Source organism: Rissa tridactyla, chromosome 8 (genome assembly GCF_028500815.1).
Source record: "Rissa tridactyla isolate bRisTri1 chromosome 8, bRisTri1.patW.cur.20221130, whole genome shotgun sequence".
Taxonomy (NCBI): Eukaryota; Metazoa; Chordata; class Aves; order Charadriiformes; family Laridae; genus Rissa; species Rissa tridactyla.
In genome coordinates, this window is record NC_071473.1 from 27,324,724 (window position 1) to 27,345,814 (window position 21,091).

At 39.9% G+C, this 21,091-nt stretch overlaps 1 protein-coding gene across 4 annotated transcripts in view; it reads left to right on the forward strand.

Moving 5' to 3' along the window:
* The first annotated feature begins 804 nt into the window (after nt 1-804).
* The window catches only part of EDEM3 (ER degradation enhancing alpha-mannosidase like protein 3), a 29,612-nt gene continuing 9,325 nt past the window's right edge, over nt 805-21,091 (forward strand). For 2 of the 4 annotated variants that reach the window (XR_008468016.1, XM_054211536.1), the window contains exons 1-14: nt 805-1,122; nt 3,342-3,387; nt 7,805-7,905; nt 9,973-10,012; nt 11,464-11,576; nt 12,274-12,427; nt 12,819-12,953; nt 14,146-14,251; nt 14,842-14,939; nt 16,287-16,412; nt 16,988-17,071; nt 18,622-18,705; nt 19,272-19,396; nt 19,941-20,106. Coding sequence is in view for 3 of the 4 variants with exons in the window: in XM_054211536.1 (XP_054067511.1) it covers nt 962-1,122; nt 3,342-3,387; nt 7,805-7,905; nt 9,973-10,012; nt 11,464-11,576; nt 12,274-12,427; nt 12,819-12,953; nt 14,146-14,251; nt 14,842-14,939; nt 16,287-16,412; nt 16,988-17,071; nt 18,622-18,705; nt 19,272-19,396; nt 19,941-20,106 (1,539 nt within the window). In the remaining variant the exon portion in view is untranslated. Of the gene's footprint in view, nt 1,123-3,341; nt 3,388-4,028; nt 7,717-7,804; nt 7,906-9,972; nt 10,013-11,463; nt 11,577-12,273; nt 12,428-12,818; nt 12,954-14,145; nt 14,252-14,841; nt 14,940-16,286; nt 16,413-16,987; nt 17,072-18,621; nt 18,706-19,271; nt 19,397-19,940; nt 20,107-21,091 lie in introns of those variants that run through there. The other 2 variants (XM_054211537.1, XM_054211538.1) reach the window with 2 other exon arrangements.

Here is a 21,091-nt window from a genome sequence, read left to right on the forward strand (position 1 = left end):
TTGTCTTCAACGAGGCTTGGGTAGAGGCGACAGCAACTTAGAGGTCAGCAACCTGCAAGGTTACGTTGGACCCCAGATCAAAAGTAATTAATAATCATCCACTCATTCAGTAATTTTTGTCGCTTTCTTGGAATCTGCCTACACTTAGCTGGAATGAATTATTTCTCTTGTAAACTGGGAACGGTGATAAATCACTTTTCAGGGCTGGGCGTTAGGGGGGCGGCGGTGCCCGGGGGTGTGAGCCCTGGTGTATTTCATGGGCTTGCCAGGTTCAAAGGACAGGATATGAAACACTTTGTACCATGCTTATAACTTTTGTAAAAACGCTTGTCGTGGAAATAAAAGCAGCTCTTCCCTTCCATGGCTGGGAAGCTGGGTTTTTGTGTCTGTGTGTGTGTGGGGGGGTTGTATTAAAACAGCGCGCTCCAGGCGGCTGCCGGAGGGTGCGCGGAGACACTGGCCTGGCGCTCTCCCCGGCCCCGGGCTGCCTTCAGGGGTCCCTTGGCCGCTGGGCTGCCGGCAGCCGCCGTTCCACCGCCCCTCTCCTTAGGGAGGGCGAACTACAGGCCCGGGCGTGCGCGGGAAGGGGCGGTGGGCGGCGCCCGGTGCATGCCGGGAGCTGTAGTCCGGCGGCGCCGCGCCTGCGCGCCGCGCCCCGCCCCGCCCCTCCTTTTGTCCACGTCGCCCTCTGGCCCGGCGTGCCGCCGGCGTCACGTGGCCCGCGCGCCCCGCCCGCCGCCCCCGCCTCGTTCCTATTGGCCCGGCGGGGCGGCGCGTGCGGGGGGACCCGGAAGTGGCGGTGCGAGGCGGTTTCCTTGGCTACGCCACAGGAAAGCGGAGGGCCGGTCCCTTCCGCCTGCGCGTCGGCGCTAGGAGCCGCGGCCGCCGCGCTGCGAGGGGCGGGCAGCGGGCGGGATGGGCCGGAGCCGGGCCTAGCGGCAGCGGGCAGGCGGCCGCGGCCATGAGCGGAGCTGCGGGCTGCCAGGGGGGCGGCGGCGACCGGGGGCCCCGCTGGAGGAGGCCGTGGAAGCTCCTGGCCCTTGGCCTGCTCTCCGCCTCCTCTGTGCTAGCGGCCGCCCCGGGCGCTGGGGCCATGAGCAAGGAGGAAAAGCGCCGGTTGGGGTGAGCGCCGCCGCGGCGGGACGGGCCGGGAGTGTGGGGGGAGGGAAACGGCGGCGGCGTCGGGTCGCCCTCGGGGCCGCCGGAGCTCTGTGGGGCCGGGGCGGAGGCTGGCGGGGCCCGCGCCGAGCCCACCACCCGCGGTGACTTCGCGGTGTGCCCGGCGTTCCCTCGCCGTGCTGAGGCGGGGGGATCTGCGCTGCTCCCAGGGCTTGGGTTGGGTTTGACGGATGCGGGTGCGCCCCTCGCCCGGCAGCGCTCCGGGAACGTCTTCCCTGTCCCTCCTTCCGCCCCCCACCCCGAGGCTGTAGGAGATGCGTGGCATCGGTTTCCCATCAGCGTTCGAGGCGTGTATGCCAGAGCCGGGCTGGTATTTGGGGTCGGGTCGCCACGGCTGTTTGGGGCAAGGCAGCCCCTCGTCGCCTCTGCTGTGTGTGGGGTCAAACCCTTTTGCCATATGCTTGGGAACTCCAGTCTTGACGATTGCAGCCAGTGGTTGTATGTCATTATGGGTAAAAGTGATCAAAGCTAAATCTAAATCCGTAGTCGGGCTAATTATGGCTATGCCTCTGGAACACGTGAGTTTTTAGGAGTCGTAAAAAAGGTAAACGTTTACGTGTTTTCTTGCCTAGTTCCTGTGTGTAAGGTAAAATACTTAGATCCCCCATGCATGTACTTCTAAGAAGCTGATTCTCTTTTAATATGGTTTTGAGTTGAAGGATAAAAATTACAATATAGGTGGTAATGTGTTGCACTGCACGGAGTAGGATTTTTTAGACAAACAGGTAAACGAGTGTATCATGATCTTAGTGTATTGCTGGGGCAGTTGCATCATCATCCTCTTCCCATCTACTGGTCAGCTCCACGGAATAGCGATGCAAAAAGTCTGCTGGAGAAACACCATAGAGACTTTTACAGTTATTAACCATTAGATATAAGTTGATATTTATCTCTCATGTTTGTGGTTACTGGGTTCTTTTGTCTTGGGTTCCCAGGGTACTTGCAGTATATAATGTTTTATATGTTTTCTTCATGTAACTACCTAAGGAGTTTAACCTTCATTCAGTGATGGCTTTAAAATTTTTGCATTCATAACCTGCACTCAGTGTATCATCTGATGCCCCAGGTTTGTATCTGGGGGCTCTGAGCTGGGTCATTTCTGAATAACGGCAGGTAATCTGTGTATTAATGACAAGATTGTGTCAGTTGCAGAAAATCTTTCAGGAAATGCACTGAAATGTAAGTTGCGTATGGAGAAATAAAAGTTTTAAGAAGCTTTCTGTATGCTACAGCATTGTACGCTTAGTTCAGCTGGACCTGGCACTTGTGTGCCGGACCCTGGGGTTCTGTCTGCTGCAACAAATCCCAGAACTGCAAACTGGATGTAGCCTGTGAAGTACCCGAAAAAAGCATCATACTCCGCTCCTTTGATGACTTAGTGCATTTGATGAGTTAAAACGACTTCTTAAATATTCAAGTCATTGAACTAAATCAGATATTTAGAGTATAATTGTGGTGTTCTCGTCTCTTTTATGTTCAGTCTTAGCAGAGATTGTGAATTATGTTGGTGGTAGCTTAGAAATTAGCATGCTTTTTTGCTTTGCAGGGCTCCTTGGTGGAATAAGTAAGAAACAATTGGAAATAGTGCTGTCTCTCTCTCTCAAAAAAAAAAAAAAGTACTATTTTATCTAGTAGCATTTTTCACCTTGACTGCTTTTCAAACATGTAAACTAATTGTAGGGTTTTCTGTAGTATTTGCTTGCTAAGACTTCTAATGCAAGGAGGAGGTGTACCTTGTAACTTACGGTCCTTTTCTGAATCATGGACAGGAATTTGTGCCGTGTCAGTTGGTTTTAATAGTGGTGATTACAAGCAGAACATAATTCTATTTGCTGGTTTTTGCTGAGCAAGGAATGTGTCCCATCTCTAGATGTTGGTGACATCTACAGCTATTTAAGAGGAAACACAGGAGGTTGAAAGAGATCCCCCAAATACTTAATTTTATGTTAGGTGATGGAATGGTCTTTCCTTTCTGCAGTGAACGAAAGTAGCCAAATTAGGAAAAATTATTGTGCTATATTTCGTTTACTTGAGTACGTTAGTAGAGGACCTGTTACTGGTATTTGGGTATTAAAGTATAATACGTCTTACTGGTCTAACGTAGTGTGTTAAAGGCCATTGTGAGGCAGACCACTAACGCTTTTTCTTTTTTTCTTTTTTAGAAACCAAGTGCTAGAAATGTTTGATCATGCATATAGCAATTACATGGTAAGTAAAATAGCTCTTTGTTTAATTTTTTCAGAATTGTTATTGCTGACCTGGGAGAGAAAGCAACCTACAGTACATGACATTCTAGAGAAATAGCAGGGAGATAGGGGCAAAAGCAAAGCTAAAATAAATAAGAACACTTGTATAGACTTTAAAAAGAAATTAATAAATCTTACTTTCAGGAAGAGCACTGTCAAGAGGGTTACTAATTTCAGAACAGTAGCTAGGAACTGCTAGCAGTAACTCCGTTAATCTGTGCCTGAGCTTTCCTCAAATCAAGCTATGAGCAGTTTTCATCTTTGGTAAACTATTTGGTTTGAAAATCCTGACTCCTAAAAATACTAGGAGAAGGAAGCTCAAGAAGAGCGGTCTGTGGTCATCAGATTCTGGAGAATACAACTTGATCTTATTTATTTTGTGAGTAAAAATTATGTGAAATGTCTCTTCTGCGGTAGGATACGTTAGATGCAGTTTGGTAGCTCTTTTACAAACAAGCAGTGTTCGTAGAACAAAGTCAAACGAAAAGGGGATCTGGTGTCATATCTACGCATCATAGCCTCTTCTAGCTATGTGACTGTCATATGACAGTGAGCCACGCTTGCTATGCTTTATTTTAATGTGACTTGTGATTTTCTGTGCAGGTGTCTTCATGGCTGGATATGTGAGCCATTCTGCACTCTCATCAACCTTGAAATAAGCTAGCTTAGTTTAGATATGTTTAAGAATAAAAAATTACTTAGAGTGGACTGACTTGCCTCAAGTAACAATTACTTTCAAATATACTCTAAGTAATACACTTCTGAGGAGAAACTGTAAATGTTAATAAGACAATGTTACAAATGATGTATTCTTCCTGAGTTTATGTTAACAATCTTGTTGTACATTCTTTGTGGCTGTTGCAGAAACCTTTTTCTTTAAGTTGCACCAGTTCCTGCAGGACAAACCACTGTCTCTTAACAGTATCTTGCCACATGTCCCAGTTTCTGTATTATGGTTTAACGCTTTAATATGTCATACAAGATTAAAAGCTTGTGAGTTACAAGTTTATACAGTACATGAGAGTTATAGAATTAATGGACAGAAAGGCAAGCAAGAGTATTTTCAAAATGGGTGTAGTCTTTCTTTTTAACATTAGTTCTTGCTATTGACATGACAAACATCGGGCTCTTTGGTGATAATTCGTAACTAGTTACTTGGGACCATGAAAAACACTTGGCTTGGGTTTCCCATGGCATTCTGAAGTAAAAACTGTTACATATTTGGCATAGTGGGATAAAAAGTTACATGCCAGTAGAAAGGATCTGTGCTCCTGCTATTCGCTGTGATGAATTTGAAACTGGTAGGTGTCTTGCTACGTCTGAAGCAAAAAAATTCTGGATGAAGGAGGAGAATGACTTCAGCTATCCTAGAAACTTTGAAGCCAAAAGGATATTTACTTGCCACGTATGCTGGAACACTAAACAAACAGAGAAATATGACTTGTTTGTTTAAAGTTGAAGAAAAGATTTGGATATCAGACTTGACTCTGACAGCAAGAGAAATAAGTATTTTTGCAGCTGCTTTTGAAACAGCCAGCTGAAAAGTTTTGATTTTCTGTTTCTATTAATACGCGTTTTAGACTTGCGTAGCTAGAAGACTGAAAATTCATGTTTGCTTGCAAGGGGGGAAACTCCCTTGTCTTTTTTTTTTTTTTTTTTTCCAGTTACTAACAGGAGCTTTGAGTAAAAAGCTGCTGATTTTTTTCAGTCCTTCAACAATATTTGTAATAATCAGGATTTTTTTTCTTCTTGACTGTCAGAAAGAATATGTGAAAATGTCAGTCACTTGAGGCTAGTAGGTATTTCCTGGTTTAAGCACTAGTAGCAATGCGTCTTATTTTTATTATTCAAGTACTGCCCTGGCCTGAATTTACAGTCCTGACATTAGGCAATATGATCATCTGTTTGGTCAGAATGTGTAGAAATTCCAGAATATCTGTTGAGTTTCACTTGTCTAATGTTTTCCAGAAGTATGTTTATTGTAACATTTGTGCCGTGTTTTATATTTAATGGCTCTTGCTACCTTCCTTTTTAGGTTACTTGAAAGGGGAGAACTTACAAGTTGGGAAATCACTCGAGACAGTAGTCTTTACTGCTCTAGACAGAGAATAAGTGAACTTTTATTTTTCAAAATGCTTCTAGTTCCTATTGATTTTGCAAGACTGAAAGTCCATTTTCTCCAGAATTTTTATCACCTTTTTTTTCCTCCATGATTTAAGCCAGAGATCTTGGTTTTGACATTGCTTTTTGTCATGTACTACTTTAGTCTGTTTTTCTGAATGCTTTGCACATATATTCAGAACCATCTGAGCCATATTAAAATGATCTAGATTCTGGCTTTTGTAATTGAACTTGAGGAGAACAAAGAGTCGTGCAAAGACCAAAATACTTGGGAGGGCGGTAGACAGGGAAACAAACCATCAGTTTCAAAAGAAGTTGCTGTAAGAGCTGTTTATTTATAGAAGAATGTTCCTTCTTTTCCTGTCTATTTCACATTTGAATGTAGATTATTTTTTGTACCATATATTTGGAGAGACTTTGAATGTGTTTACTTGCAGTTTCACGCAGTAATTGAACTTTTTCATCCTGCCATGTTAGTTCTCCACTAAAAGCACAATTGCAGAGCACAGTGCAGCAGACAGTTTCCTGATGAAATCAAGAGAGAGAAACTCCATCCCAAATCACTTGTACTGGGCAGTACTGGAGAGGCAATTTTATGCATGTTTGATGAAATTAAATATATTTAAAATTAATCTTTCTTAATGTCAGTGGCCACTATGAAAATTTTTCAGTAAACCTATCCTATTGCACATTGATGAATTTCAAATTTGCATCTATTTCATTTGATATCCCATTTTGGTGGTAGTTTAAACCTAAAAAACTTGCATTGACTTTAGAGGGAATAGGAACAGGCATTTTATTCAGTGTGCTTGACTTAGGCAATGGTGGCACTCCTGTTATTTCTGCCTGACTGGCGAGAAATAGAATTACAATACAGCTTGCTTTGCAGAGTGTTTTTTCTAGAAATATGGAAAATAACCATTGCTTTTCCAAAAAAAATCTTGTGATGTCTCTCTCTTTACAAATATAACCTTTATTTTTTTTAAAAAAAGGCTCAGTCTTGGTAAGCTTTTTTGTGAATGTTATCTTTTGTTATGCCTTGTGTAGTGATTTACTGGTTTATTATTTTACCTTCTAAGAGTTCTCTTATGTCAGTGATTGTGCCCCTGAGTCACTTATGTTCAGTTGGAAATGTTTCCAAGGTGACTTTGAAGTCTAATTCCCACTAATTTCTCCATAAGATATCAGCCACTTGATAATGCCTGCATTAGTTTTAGGTTTTAAACTCATCTTTGAGATGATAACTTCTGCCTAGGAAACATTATAGGAAGTGTCGTGTGCACCTTGTTGCAGAAAGCACACAATTAACCATTCAAGTTGACTGGTGGGGTTTTTTTTCAGCTGTGCTGTTAGTTGTTCCAGACTTCTCTGGGAGGTTAGAGAGTGAGTGGGAAGGAGAAAGAGGTCCTGTTGCTCTGTTCACAGCTTAATTGTTTCTAGCCACCCACCTGTAAAGCAGCTTTGCAGAAAAGGACCTGGGGGTCCTGGTGGACACCAAGTTGACAAGCCAGCAACGTGCCCTTGCGGCAGAGGTGGCTAATAGTATCCTGGGCTGCATTAGGCAAAACATTGCCAGCAGGTCCAGGGAGGTGACCCTTCCCCTCTATTCGTCACTGGTGAGGTCACACACCTGGAGTACTGTGTCCAGTGCTGGCCTCCCCAGTACAAGAGAGGCACAGATGTACCGGACAGAGCCCAACGAAGGGCCACAAAGATTGACAAAGAGACTGGAGCATCTTTCCTATGGGGAAAGACTGAGAGAGCTGGGGCTGTTCAGCCTAGAGAAGAGACGGCTCAGGGAGATCTTATCAATGTGGATAAATACCTGAAGAAAGGCTGTAAAGAAGACGGAGCCGGGCTCTTCTCAGTGGTACCCAGTGGCAGGACCAGAGGCAACAGGCACAAACTGAGATACGGGAGGTTACCCCTGAACATCAAGGAACACTTTTTTTTACTGTGAAGGTGGCTGAGCACTGGCACAGGCTGTCCAGAGAAGTTGTGGAGTCTCCTTCCTTGGAGATATTCAAAAGTTGTATGGACATGGTCCTGGGCGACTGGGTCTACGTGGCCCTGCTTGAGTAGAGGTGTTGGACAAGTTGACCTCTAAAGATCTCTCACCTCAAAGATTCTGTAATTCTGTGGTTGTCATGCAATTCTTCTGAAGTACAGGGTAATTGGGCTTCCTTTTAATGGGCTCTGAGGATTTGCAGAAATGGCTGTAATGGTTATAATTGCTCCCTTGTTTTGTTTCCCTACAGGAGCATGCGTATCCAGCTGATGAACTCATGCCTTTAACTTGTCGTGGACGAGTACGGGGTCAGGAACCAAGTCGAGGGGATGTGGATGATGCCTTGGGAAAGTTAGTGTTTGAAATGGTTACTATCTCGTGTAAACATCTGGGAATCTAAGTGCAATTTGCAGCCCATAAAACTGTTTCTTCAGTTGACATATCCAGAAACTTACATTTGTTGAAAAAGAGACTATGAGTGGAGACAAATCCATAATTTGTTTCATAAGTTCTCTTATGGGAGTGGAGGAGAAGCTACTGGAAAGAAAGCTCTAATTGTGAACTTCTTGCAAGTTGGGCAGAAATAGTTGCTTTTATTATTTCTTCCCATGACGTTAACTGATGTGAAATTGTACCTTAATCAGAAAAAGGGAATTGACCAGTGAGTGAGATCCAAAGACAGGGTTGTTTTTTTTTTTTTAAATCATTCTCCAAGTATTTTTCATAGGAAAGCCTTCCAAATGTGAGTTTTGTTTATGGTATTAGTAAATTTGACTACTAAGTAGGATTTATAAGGGTTAATTATCAGCTGCACAGACAGTAAACTCTTACCCATTATGCTGGCCTTAAGTGATATTTAAAATGCCTTTTTTTTTTTATTTAGTAGAAAGCTCTCTGAAAACATAATTAGTCAAATGATTATCATGTGTGTGGTAGCCAGAGGCCTTTACCAAAGTATAAAACATTATATCAGACATGGAAATTCTTTGTATTTTTTCCTTGTAGGATAGCTTATAATACAAAATACTGATCCTTTGGCCAGCAAAATGTAGATTTAAGGACTGTTTTTCTCTATCTTAAATCAAACAATCTAAGACAAAATTGAATTACTCTAAATGTGTTTATAATTTATATTTTTTTTCACAAGGAAAGTTGTCTGTATGTGGCTGTTTATGTTTATAGAGCAAATACTTAATAACAAATTGCTGATGCTTTTTTTTTTTAAATTGGTATCACTGCTTAGTATCCCTAAGCAGAATAGTGTTAATCAAAGCTGAAGTCCATGTCCTAAAGTGTATCAAACGTTGGGCACGCACTTAAATTCTTGATAGTTGTTCTTCAATGGGCAGTTGTAACTGTTTCCAAAGTTTTCAATTTTAATACCATCATATTCCGTAAATTTTATTATATGCTCGGTGTCTGTTTCTTAACGTATGAGCAATTTTGTCATGTTAGGCTAAAGGTCCTCTCAGCTTGGTATGCACTAGAACAGGCCTAGAGAAGAGCATACGAACAAGGCCAGCCTTACGATATTCCTGTTTCAAACAGTATGGATCTGACTTGGTGTTCACTTTTTACGGAATATGTAGTTATTTATTTTAAGCCTGCCACTTGTTAGTGCTGGATGGAATCAGGTGAAACTTACTGTGAGAAACAGTGAATAGAAGATTCTCATTCACTTTCTTCATGCCATATGCAATTTTAAAACCTTCATATAATGACACTTAAGCTTTTGCAGGCTGAAGAGCACTAGCCTGTTTGCTTATTCCTAGTGCAGAAGCTGCTACGTACCTTCAACCCAACCTTGCTGTCCTTTATTGTACCTTCTTCTCTTCTGTTGTAACCTACATAGAAGTTTCATAACAGAATAACAGCATTTCCTTTAGTCTTTCACCGCTGATTTTAACACCAGGTTTGATTGCAACAAATTGCAGCTTTTTCTGAAGTAGGTATTTGGAACAGTTCCTGGTAGGAGAAACTTATGTTGGACTGGTTTTTGATCTTCCTAAATCTTTTTGTTATTACACTTAAGTCAACATTCTTAATATTTTTAAAAAGAGAGAAAGAAAAAAAGAGGTTGGAAAAAGACACTGAACCGTTCTACTGGGTTTTTTAGTAGATTTGATTGGAGAATAGGAATAAAAATATAATTTGCTTACAAGAGGTTTGAAAGCTTTGCAGTAAACAAAGGTATCTTTATAATAATAGCTTGTTTCGGTCAGCTCCTAATCTGGTCACTAACAAAGCGAAGAAACTTGGTAGGGTGTTTTGATACTAAACATATTGTGTACAACTAATTCTTTTAGCAGCTAGTGGTCTGTGAGAACTTAGTTTTTAATGGTACTGGTTACTGTTGAAAGTATTTAATTTCTACACATACAGGTTTGTAGTAAATCTGTTTTAAAATTTGTTTCATAGGTTTTCGCTGACCTTGATTGATACCTTGGACACTCTTGTGGTAAGTTTAATCTATTGATAAACTTTGATAAAACAGAAGTCATCTGATGTTCAGACTTGGGTTTAGATTTCGATTTTGTTAATTTATATATAAAAAATACTAGTCTTTCTTTACCTTTGATCTCTAGCCACCTGTCTGAAGTGGCTGTTGCTTGCAAGAACTTCAAAGTCCTGCACTGATGGTGTTTGGATTGTGTTACAAAAAGAACGCTATAAAGTTCCTTCACATTTCATTGATGATTTCTTGTCTTGCTTTTCTTGGGCTCTAACTTAGCAAAAAATATGTGAGTTTGCTTCTCGTTATGTCTGAAACAACATGCTGACTTATGGGTGAACATCTCTTAATGCTTACTGAATTACTTTTGTTTTTAAATTCTGTGTACACATTTCATGAATGAATTTATATGCCCTTAAATATATTTTTAAAAAAAGCAATCAGGAATGTTGCCAAACGTGTGTTCCATCTCTTATTAAAAGACTCCCATCATTAATAAACTAATTGTTGTTAGATTTCAATCCCTTTGATGTATTTTTGTCATTATAAATTACAGTTTGGAAATTAGGAATTTTTGGCCATTCACATCTCCAGGTAAACAAATCTAAAAAGCTTTGAAAATCCTTACTGCGCTGATTTGGTGTGTGGATCATGTAATGCTACTTCTCCGACAGCCGCTCCCTTTTTGTGGTGTGCTGTGAGGTGACCCTTGGCTCTTTTGAACTGGGACCAGAAATGTTGAAAATGTGGAGTCTGGAACTCCCAGTCTCTATCAGACACTCCAGTGGATTATTGTGGTTCAGTTATTGTTTTCTAGTCTTAGAGCAGGATTAACACTTGTGAATGTAAAGGCACTTATGATAACGAATTGCATAAGTCACAAAGATTCTTAAAAGTTGATTGAACTAAAAGAGAGTCAGTGTGAAAGAAAATCTGTAGGATATGCCCAAGCTGTTCTTCAGACACAAGGAGAAAACTGTTGGCAGGAGGAAGGCTGCTAGGAATTCACCGAATTTAAGATGTGGCTCCTTAGTCTGTGGATAGGAGGCTTCTGTGAAATTGGAGGCACGAGAGCGGGCCAGTCTTTGCCCGCAGCCCACTGAGTCCTGTGGCACTGCAGTCATGGCGTGGGAGTGGGGGAAGGACCAAACATACATCCCTGGCTAATAGCTTAGGTATATTCCCAACATACATCCCTGGCTAATACTGTAGGTATATTCTCAGTGACCTTGTTCCTTGTGTACGGCTCTTATTCTTTTTCATCTGTCTCATGAGAAAAACAATAATCCTCACATCTTTTCGCACTGTATCAGAGTATGCCCCTGTGGGACCAGAATGTCAATTTAAGGCATGTTAAATGTTTTCTGTTTTAATTCATTGCACTTGTTCTTGCACACCTGAGGGTGACTGTGTTAGCTATGTTGGAACCTAAACACCTGGTTACATTTGTATTCCAGGTGTTAAATAAAACCAAAGAGTTTGAAGAGGCTGTAAAAAAAGTAATAAAGGATGTTAATTTAGATAACGACATAGTTGTATCAGTCTTTGAAACCAACATAAGAGTCCTTGGGTGAGTAACTTTAATGTTTTCAAAGCTCTTAAAAGCGTGGGTTTTAGCTAAATGTCCTTAAGGCATGCCTTTCTGTGCTATTTCACCTCATTTAAAACAGTTGTGCCTTTGTCAGTTAGTGTAGCTCAACATTTGCCCTAAGAAAGGTTTTAAAATGTTAGGCAGGAATTGATGCAGTGGTACTGAATCAAATTGGCCCCCATCTAACTGCTGCAGGTGTAGCTTTTTTGATTTAAAAAAAACTGTGCATGCTGAGGTAGGAGTGGTTTTTTTTGTAATCGAAGCCATCTTACAGATTACACTGTTCAACACGTGATTTAACAGATAGAATATTTCAATACTTCGGGTAATAGATTATTTCAGGTTGGAAGTGGCCTCTGGAGGTCTGTAGTCCAACTTGCTGCTCAAAGCAGGTTCAGAGCAGGTTAGTTTTTAAGCTATTGTATGCATATTATAACTATACTGATGAATCAGAGGTTCAACTATAGGTTAGGACTCAATCCTGAGCAATGAGAACCGCTTCCAAACTACTGACAGCTCACTTTGATTGTAATTGGAGTTGCTCAGCATTTCTGAAAATTAGGGCTGTGTGAACGTAGCACAGTTACTTACATAGTCATCTAAATCATAGAAATTGCCGCATTGCTGTTGAGATTAATGTACCCATTGAGATGTGGATAACTTTTCTTGTGTTTAGAGGTCTCCTAGGTGGGCATTCAGTGGCGATTATGCTGAAAGAAAAAGGTGAATATATGCAGTGGTACAACGGTGAACTTCTGCAGATGGCAAAGGAACTAGGCTACAAGCTTTTACCTGCTTTTAACACCACTAGTGGTCTCCCTTATCCAAGAGTAAGTTCTCTGGTGTCTGCAATTCAGAATGACTTCTGTAAGCAAAATTTTTGGTTTTATCTCTGTTTCTAAAATCACTTGTGTATTTATTAAGTGTACAGAAAATCTAAAGCTGATAAACCGCTCATTTATAATACATGCTACCTAGTATTTTAAAATACAGTTTTAGGCTCTCTGAATCCTTACATTTCCAGCTCTGAAAATTCTAGTATTGTTGTAGATAAATAGAAGCTGCAGAAATCTTGTCTAATCACTGTCTACTGGTTTCTTGCTCCCTGCTACTATGCCTTTGGCAAAAGCATAGATTATGTAGTTGCCCTACAGACCTATCATAGGAGTGTGAAGTCTTTCAGCTAGTAAAATGAAGATAATAATCTCTACATTTATCTAGGTTAACTTAAAATTTGGTGTAAGACATCCAGAAGCACGAACAGGAACAGAGACTGATACCTGTACAGCTTGTGCAGGTACCTTGATCCTTGAGTTTGCAGCTTTAAGCCGATTCACGGGAACATCTATATTTGAGGTTTGCTTTCCATGTTATCTTATTTTTTGGGATTTGGTATTCGTTAGTGTTCTGCTACATTTTGTAATTTTGGAAAAATAATTTTGAGTTTGTCAAATGGGTGCATACCTTAGCTGTTCTGCACAAAAAGTTTGCATGTGTTCAGATTTGTTGTGTTTGTGGGCTTTTTTCCTGGAAGTGTTGGCTGTTTAAAAACACAGGAAATAATTTTGTTTGAAAGTAGTTACAGTAAGACACAAGTAAACAAGATACATGTACTGAAGTCTAGCTAAAGCATAATACTTGCATAGTTTTTGGGTGCATAGTTTTTGGGTACATAGTTTTGGGGTCAGGACTAGAAAGAAGAAAAGTTAGATACTTGTTCCTTAAAGTGCAATTTAAAAAAAAAAAAAAAAGGCAAAAGAAAAAAAAAAAACCCCATATAGTTCCACTGAAGTTGTGCAAGACCTGTCTAAGCATATATTGCCAGCAGGAAGCTAAATGAAAACGTTTGCGAGTTTTTCTTTGATGTGATACCAAAACCAAAAGCACGCTTTTTCAGATTAGAATTTTTTTGAAATCTTTCAGCTTGGGCCTAGTATTTCATTGAGTTTCATGGAACCCGGTGGAAGCATAGCTGGGCCTGTCTTGAGTGTTTTGGTAAAACTTGCCCCCCTAAATTCCCATGTGTGTGTTTGGCAATTTAGAGCCATTTTTGTTGGGTAGGTTGCTACCTTCAAGTTACTTTTTCTGTATATAAAGCATATATATAACTTGTATACATAGTTAACAGAGGCTGCTGCTCCACATTGACATGTCTGAAAAGATGCAGCGATTTTGATTCTAAGGCTGTTAATTTCATGAGGTTTTTTTAATTAGATTACACTATCCTTTCTGTATGCACAATTTTTAGAGTAGGAAACTTGTGCAGAAGGATGCTTGACTTGCTTCAGACCATACAGCTTATTGGCAAATAGTTGTGTAGACAAGCACCATTCTTTCTAATCAGCAACAGAAAGACTATTTATATAAAACGTGGACTGAACGTCCTACTATTTAAGCATATGTAATATAATACTGAGTTTTATAATTGTTAGATATGAAACATCTTATTACTTCATAGCATCTTAATTTCAGTAGACAAAAGAATAACATTCTCTAGTGTCTGTGTTTCTCTATAATGTCCTTTACTGAGTGTTTTTTGTTGTTGCAGGAATATGCACGGAAAGCGCTTGATTTTATTTGGGAAAAGAGACAGCGCAGCAGCAATTTAGTGGGCGTTACTATCAACATTCACACTGGAGACTGGGTCCGCAAAGGTGCGTGGTATTCTGACTCGCAATCAGTGACCACAAGTGGTTTTGGGCAAGAAAAAAACCTTGACACCCCCCCCCCCCCAACACATTTATGTAGACTGTTTAAAAATGTTAATGGGATAGGCACGAGGAGTTTGTTGTTTTAATGCTGGAGAAACCCGCTGCAATGAAGCCTGGCTTTGCTCCGAAAGGGTGTTTTGGTAGAGAAACCAGTTCTATTCATTGCAAAGAAAGTGTTCTCTGATTCACTTTAATACTGAGAGGGGAATGCCCGGGATAAACTTTCCAAGATTCTACTATAAATACACAGGAAAAATATAAATAGGACTGCGGTTCTATACGGCAGCCAGTAGAAATATTTTCATGTGAGAAAAGTGAAACTGGCTTCAATGCTTGTCTGTTCATATTACTGTGTGCATTGATGCTGCGAAACCTTTAGCGTAGACATACAGTATTGTGTCTGTGCCTTAATGCCAGTGGTAGGAGGCTTTTCCCTCTACTGAAAGAGCCCTTAAAATCAAAATAAAACCATGTGAAAATATCTACATAGCTACTTAAAGTAAAACCACCTTTTCATTTTCTGCTGTTTCTAGACAGTGGAGTTGGAGCAGGAATAGATTCGTATTATGAATATTTATTAAAAGCCTATGTCTTGCTGGGAGATGACAGTTTCCTGGAAAGATTTAACACAGTAAGTTAACACCTTGCTCAGGTTTGTGACTTCTGTAAGACAAATTTACGACTAATTGTATTGTCACTCAGCTGTTAGCCTGAGAAGCCTATGAAAAGATCTTCAGTACAAATCCTGTGACTTTTGATGTGTCTAGTGCCAGCTCTTTTTAATAATGATTTTTTGCTAAGCTTGGGTGAACTGTTACCTGAGCAGCTATTTTAACCCCATTCAATGAAAATCTGAATCTTCAGGACCCTTTTCCGTGTTTCCGGTACCGGCGAAGCTGTATTTCAGGATCACCTTGGAGAGTGTAATACTGCAAATGTTTCTGTAAAACAATATAAGAGCCTCTTGTTACAAGCTATGGTACAATTTCTTTCTGTCCTGGAGCAGCAAAAAAGATCTGAAAATCAAAGTCTGGATCCTGCATTGCACTGCAGATCCTAAAGCCCAGTATACGTTTAAATATAAGCTGAAAAACAGACTTAGATTACTAAATTCATAAGATTGCTAGGCATTGTCAGCATCATTATTCCTTCATAAGAGCATTCTTTTGAAAATAGCAATGTCCAATAAAAACATTTTATATCATAAAATTATTTTATGTCATATAGAATGACTTTATATCCTAAGCAATATTAAAATGGTAATAAATCAGCAGCTAAAGGCCTGTTGCTTACACTTTAAGTGTAATGATTATTTCATATTCCTAACCTGCAGGCACCAGTATTATATTTTGCCTCAGTTATGTCTGTTAACTGTTTCCTATTGATTTGGCTCATGTGCTCGTGATTGTACCTTCTGTGCTTCAGAAAACAAGAAAGGCTGCTGTCTTAGGGACTATAGAATTGGGAGTCAGCAAGTTGACAAGCGAGCTGGTGGGTTTTAAAGTTGTTCTGAGCCATCAAGTCCAGATGCTTTGTTAGGGTTTTTTTTTTTATACCTCCTTTCCTTTCTTTATACCTCCTTTCTCCTGCTCTCCCCGAGATGTGTTTGCTTTAGAATTCTGTCATTCAGAGAAAGCAATTTCAGCCTTGTTTAGCACGTGCCTAAAGATTCAGCCGTAACAAATGTGCCTTAATTGTGATGGTTACTTGTTTATCACATGGCTGCCGAATGTACGTTTGTGTATGTGTGTTACTTGAAAGTGTGTGGCATGTGTAATACTATGGAGCTTTTCAGTAATTACTGCGCTGCTTTTTAGTTTGTAACACTAGAAACCACTGTGCATTGCCAAATGCAGTAATAACTGGGAACGTAGTACTGGTTCTTCCATTGAAATAAAATGCCGTAGTCTGGTGATCTGTATCTGTTTTAGAAAATGTATTGATAATATAAACTCATGATTTTTCTGATGTTTGTCAGCACTACGATGCCATAATGAGATACATTAGCCAACCGCCTCTTCTTCTTGATGTTCATATTCATAAACCAATGCTAAATGCTAGGACCTGGATGGATTCTTTGCTAGCTTTCTTCCCTGGATTGCAGGTAAGGTTTAAAACCTACGTGCACCTGATTTTAATAACAAGTAAATGATTAAATAGGCTGGATATATAATTGACAAGTCAAGCTTAGTAATTTGATTTTTCAAAAATACTGAATGAGGATTTCTGTACTCACTCCTCCTGTCACTTCAGTGCAAGCTAAGGCGTGTTTCTGGCCATCTTGAGTAATGAGAAAAGTATGTCCCTATGATTTATTCCCTTCGCTCCTAGTCGTGGAAACACGCAAATGAGGCTGCTCTTCTAGCAGTCTAGTGACAAATTTTCTGGTTTGTGTGCCATTTGCATTTTTAAGACAAACTAAATTTCCACGACAGTTCTCTGTAAATGATAAAGATCTTTTTTCTGCATAAGCGTTAGCCTTAATGAGCTCGCTGATTTTAAAAAAACTCTTATGGAATATCTATGACTTACACTGAAAGGGGGTAATATTTGCAGTATGTATCTGTTGGAAATACAGAAATTGGGCTGTAGTTTTACATGAACACAGTGAGTGTGCCTAACTTTTGAATATTATTCCTATGCATGGTGAATAGTGTTAATTTTATTATTGAATTTCAGGTGTTGAAGGGCGATATTAGACCTGCTATTGAAACCCATGAGATGTTGTATCAGGTTATAAAGAAGCATAACTTTCTTCCAGAGGTAAGGTGGTAATTTTTTGATCGTGTAGACTGATTCTTACCTCAATTTGAGCAGTCTCAGCTATCCATTCGAAAAAATAGTAGGTATATGTGTCATTAAAGCCAAAGGCTCATTTCCACAGCATTCTTGTGTGATTTACAGTTCTGCATGTATGACAGCTGTCTTTTGGATATGAAATATTTTTCCTTCAGTTATGCTGTAATTAACACAATAATAGGAGGCTGCTGCTATTAACAATTGCTTAGACTTCATATTTCAGCCTTTCAAAATTGACCTTGACTCGTTTCAGTATGCAAAACTTGTATAAGCACATGTAGTGGTAGCTGCTTAGTAATGTAATAATATTAATGCTAAAGATCACACTCATCTTTATCAACCCTTTATTAACATCTTTATTAACCCAAGGAGGGAAACAAAAGACTGAATTGTTCTGAGAGGAAGTTATGAAATATTGCATAATGTCCTTGAAAGCAGGTACACAAACTTCTCTGTAGTTATTGCAAGTGCAGTCTTTGAGCAAATTAATACTGCACAGAAAAGCTTTTTTACCTGCTGAAGTGCGAGTCTTTATTCTGTGATGACCCAGAATATATCAGATAGCTTCGGACTTCATTTGTAATTTTCACTTTCCTCTGGTGTAAGCTTATTTCTGCTAGTGAGCACTTTAATTAACATTACATTCACCTAATGTGGAAATTAGGACCAAAGAATGCTCTCTAAGCACTGGAATGTTTTTTTTGAGAGCTTTTAAAATGGTATGGTTTGGCTCCTTAAGAGGTTTTTTTTGTGTTATTTTTTCAGTGCTTTGTACTTACAAAGGAAACTTTGAAAGATCAGTTAGTTGTATTTAAGCCGATATGCCATCCCCTTTAGCAAAGATTTAGTTTAAACCCTGGTATGAACGAGATGTAAGGCTGCCACAGACGTGGCTTTGCCAGTGCGATTAAGAGTGAATACAAAGACCAGGAAATTTTTAGATAAGTGACTTCCAGTCTGTGGTGTTTCTTATGTTAGAAACAGCTGCTTGCAGTCTGTCAGCCTGAAATGACAGTTCAATGCACTGGTGGTGTCAGGTGGTAGGTAAGTTTGCAAAAATGGTATTTGTCGAAGCTGAGGTGGTCTGTGTGTGGCGGCCCTCCGGCAGCCGGCTTTGGCTGGATTGTGGCAGAGGCGCGCGCTGGTGCTGGTGGCAGCACCTGAAGGCTGCATGCTGCCGCCAGGGCCCGGAGCACAAGTTCCCATCCGGCACCTTTGCCAGAACTCCACTTGGTGGACACTCGTCAAGAGGCTGGGTGGTGTCCGTGCTCCTGCACAAACACAAGCGTACATCTCCCTCGCACTAAGTGGGCTCGAGCACTGGGTGAGGTTTTGGCCTCAAATGTACCAGCTGGACAGAGGTTCTTGTAGCCTGCCCAGGCTGATGTTGGGCCTTCAGTCCTCCACTGCTTCGTACTTCAGCTGTTGTAATAAAGTTAACGTAGGATTCAAAATAAACCTCTGTTTGGTTTTTATTCTTGCATTTATTTTTGTCTCTTCTATTTCTTCCTCAGGCATTCACAACAGACTTTAGAGTTCACTGGGCTCAGCATCCTTTAAGGCCTGAATTTGCGGAAAGCACTTACTTCTTGTATAAGGTGACTTTCATTCCTCTGACTTTTGGTCACTTCATCTAACACCTGGAATTTTATTGGTGTCTTATTTCAATATAGAATGAGTAGCCTATCTCCAGCTTATTTTATCTACTGGAGCCAGTTCTGTTTATGAACAAGATGAAAGTATCGGTTATCAAAAATTGTTCTAGGAATTTTGTTTTATACGGCTAGAATTAGAAAGAAAACTGTGAAGTGGCAAAGGCCTATATTTTTAAAGATATTCAGATGTTGCTGATCTCTCTTTAAGAGAGCTTAGAGACTAAGAGCAAAAGCCACTTGTACCGTGCAGAGAAGAGCTGTGCCTGAACGTCTTGCGTTTCTGTAGGCATTTCCATCTGCTTATCTGCATATCCTTAAAAGATAATGCAGTAGCGTCTCAGAAGTCTCTCTTGAGACTGTTTAGCACTACCAATAGGTTAGATTTTACTGGTGTCTGAGAAGGTATGGAATCAATAAATTAGCATTAGGAAAATGACAGCTGCTAATGGTACAGTAAGTCTAAGTGCACCTAGACGTTTGGGTTTCACACGTTTGTTTTTCTTTTACAGGCTACTGGGGACCCTTACTATCTAGAAGTAGGAAAAACACTCATTGAAAACTTGAACAAGTATGCAAGAGTACCTTGTGGGTTTGCCGCAATGAAGGATGTTCGTACAGGAAGTCATGAAGACAGGTAAAGGATTTTGCAGTGATTTTTTTCATAAAAAGATTATGGGGAAAAAAAAACAACTAGTTAGCCTGTTTATATAATTGAGTGAATTGACTTTTGAGTAGCTGTCTGCCTTCAGCTTGATAACCAGGTCTTAAATTATCCGTTTGTCATGGTCTATAAACTATTTCAAGAGTTTTATAGTTTGTTACGTGAGAATATCTTTAGTTAATAACGATTCATTTGTCTGAGCAATAGACAAATTGCATTCAAACAAAATATATTTCAAATCTAGAAGTTTGTAAAGAGGTTTATTTGTTTTTTCTATAATGCTGTTTTGTACTGAACATGCTGAATCATTTCCCTCCAAACATAGTTTCTTCCAAGTGGAAGGAATACTAATGGAAACAAGTTCAACAATAATAGTCATGAAGTCTTCAGAGAGAGATGGAGCAATATGAGTATTCGTTTTACTGATGTTTTAGAAAAATAGAGGGGATCTTCCTAAAGGACATAGATTTTTTTAATTTTTTTTTAAAATTTTATTTTTCTTTTTTTTTCCCTGTAGGATGGACTCTTTCTTTCTGGCCGAGATGTTTAAATATCTTTACCTGCTGTTTGCTGATAAGGAAGACATGATTTTTGACATTGAAGATTATATCTTCACTACAGAAGCTCATCTGTTACCACTCTGGCTTTCCACTACAAACCAAACCGTCTCTAAAAAAAATACAGTAAGTAACAGCTCACATTTAAATCAATTTTAGTGGCGCTTTGAAGCAGTTCCTTTTTTTTTTATGAGAGGAAATAGAAGAAAAATCAGGAAAAATCACAGTTTGAAGAAGCACACCAGAGTTAAAACACTTTGTTTAATATGAACTATTTCATCATATTAATGGTCACATGAGTATGAATAACGTTTCCATGACTGGATTCTGCACCACTGAATCTTGAGAAAAGAGCTGTGGAATACTAGCAATATTTAAAAAGAAAATTATTCCCCATCATTGTATAAATTTGAAAATAACACGCTATGGTATTTTTATGTTCATCTTTATTGTCTATTATTTTTTCTAATACATTTGCAACAACATGCCAAAGTTGTTGTTGCTTATTTTACTACACAAACAGTTGGCAAATTTTGAAAGGTTTTTTGAGACCGCTACAAAGTTAGTTTGACAAGATACAGCTGTAGCTTTTGGGATATTTAATTGTTTTAGAGGGAAATGCTGATGTTGTGTGTCAAGCCGTCGGTCCTGGAGAAATCATATAATTGAGCATAAAGGCCTGTGCTTTATGGACTCGAGCATTACAGAGTGGACAGTTTTTAGTTACTTGCTCTTAATGTCCGACTTTGGTAATACATTTAATGGGGGGTTGTTTTTTCGTGTTCCTTGATGGTGGGGATCCTGCACCCTCTCTGCGTGTTCTTTCCTTGAGCATTTACCATCTTTTATCTTTGAGTTTTGGAAACGGAGACTATGCTTTTTAAACTGTGCAAGAAGTTCCCTTCCCTCTGAAGGGTCTGAAGGAGCATTTTATGTAACTTTTGTTCCCAACGTGAGAAGTTGGTACTTCTGAGGCAGAGAGGATTCCCACAGCCGATGCTGTGTGAAGTGCTGGCCTGACACATGTACTTCTCTTGAGAACAGCAAAAGTTAATAAAAGGCCAGTAAAGAAGATAGAGTAAATTGTTCAAATGTAGTTTTCTTAAACTCT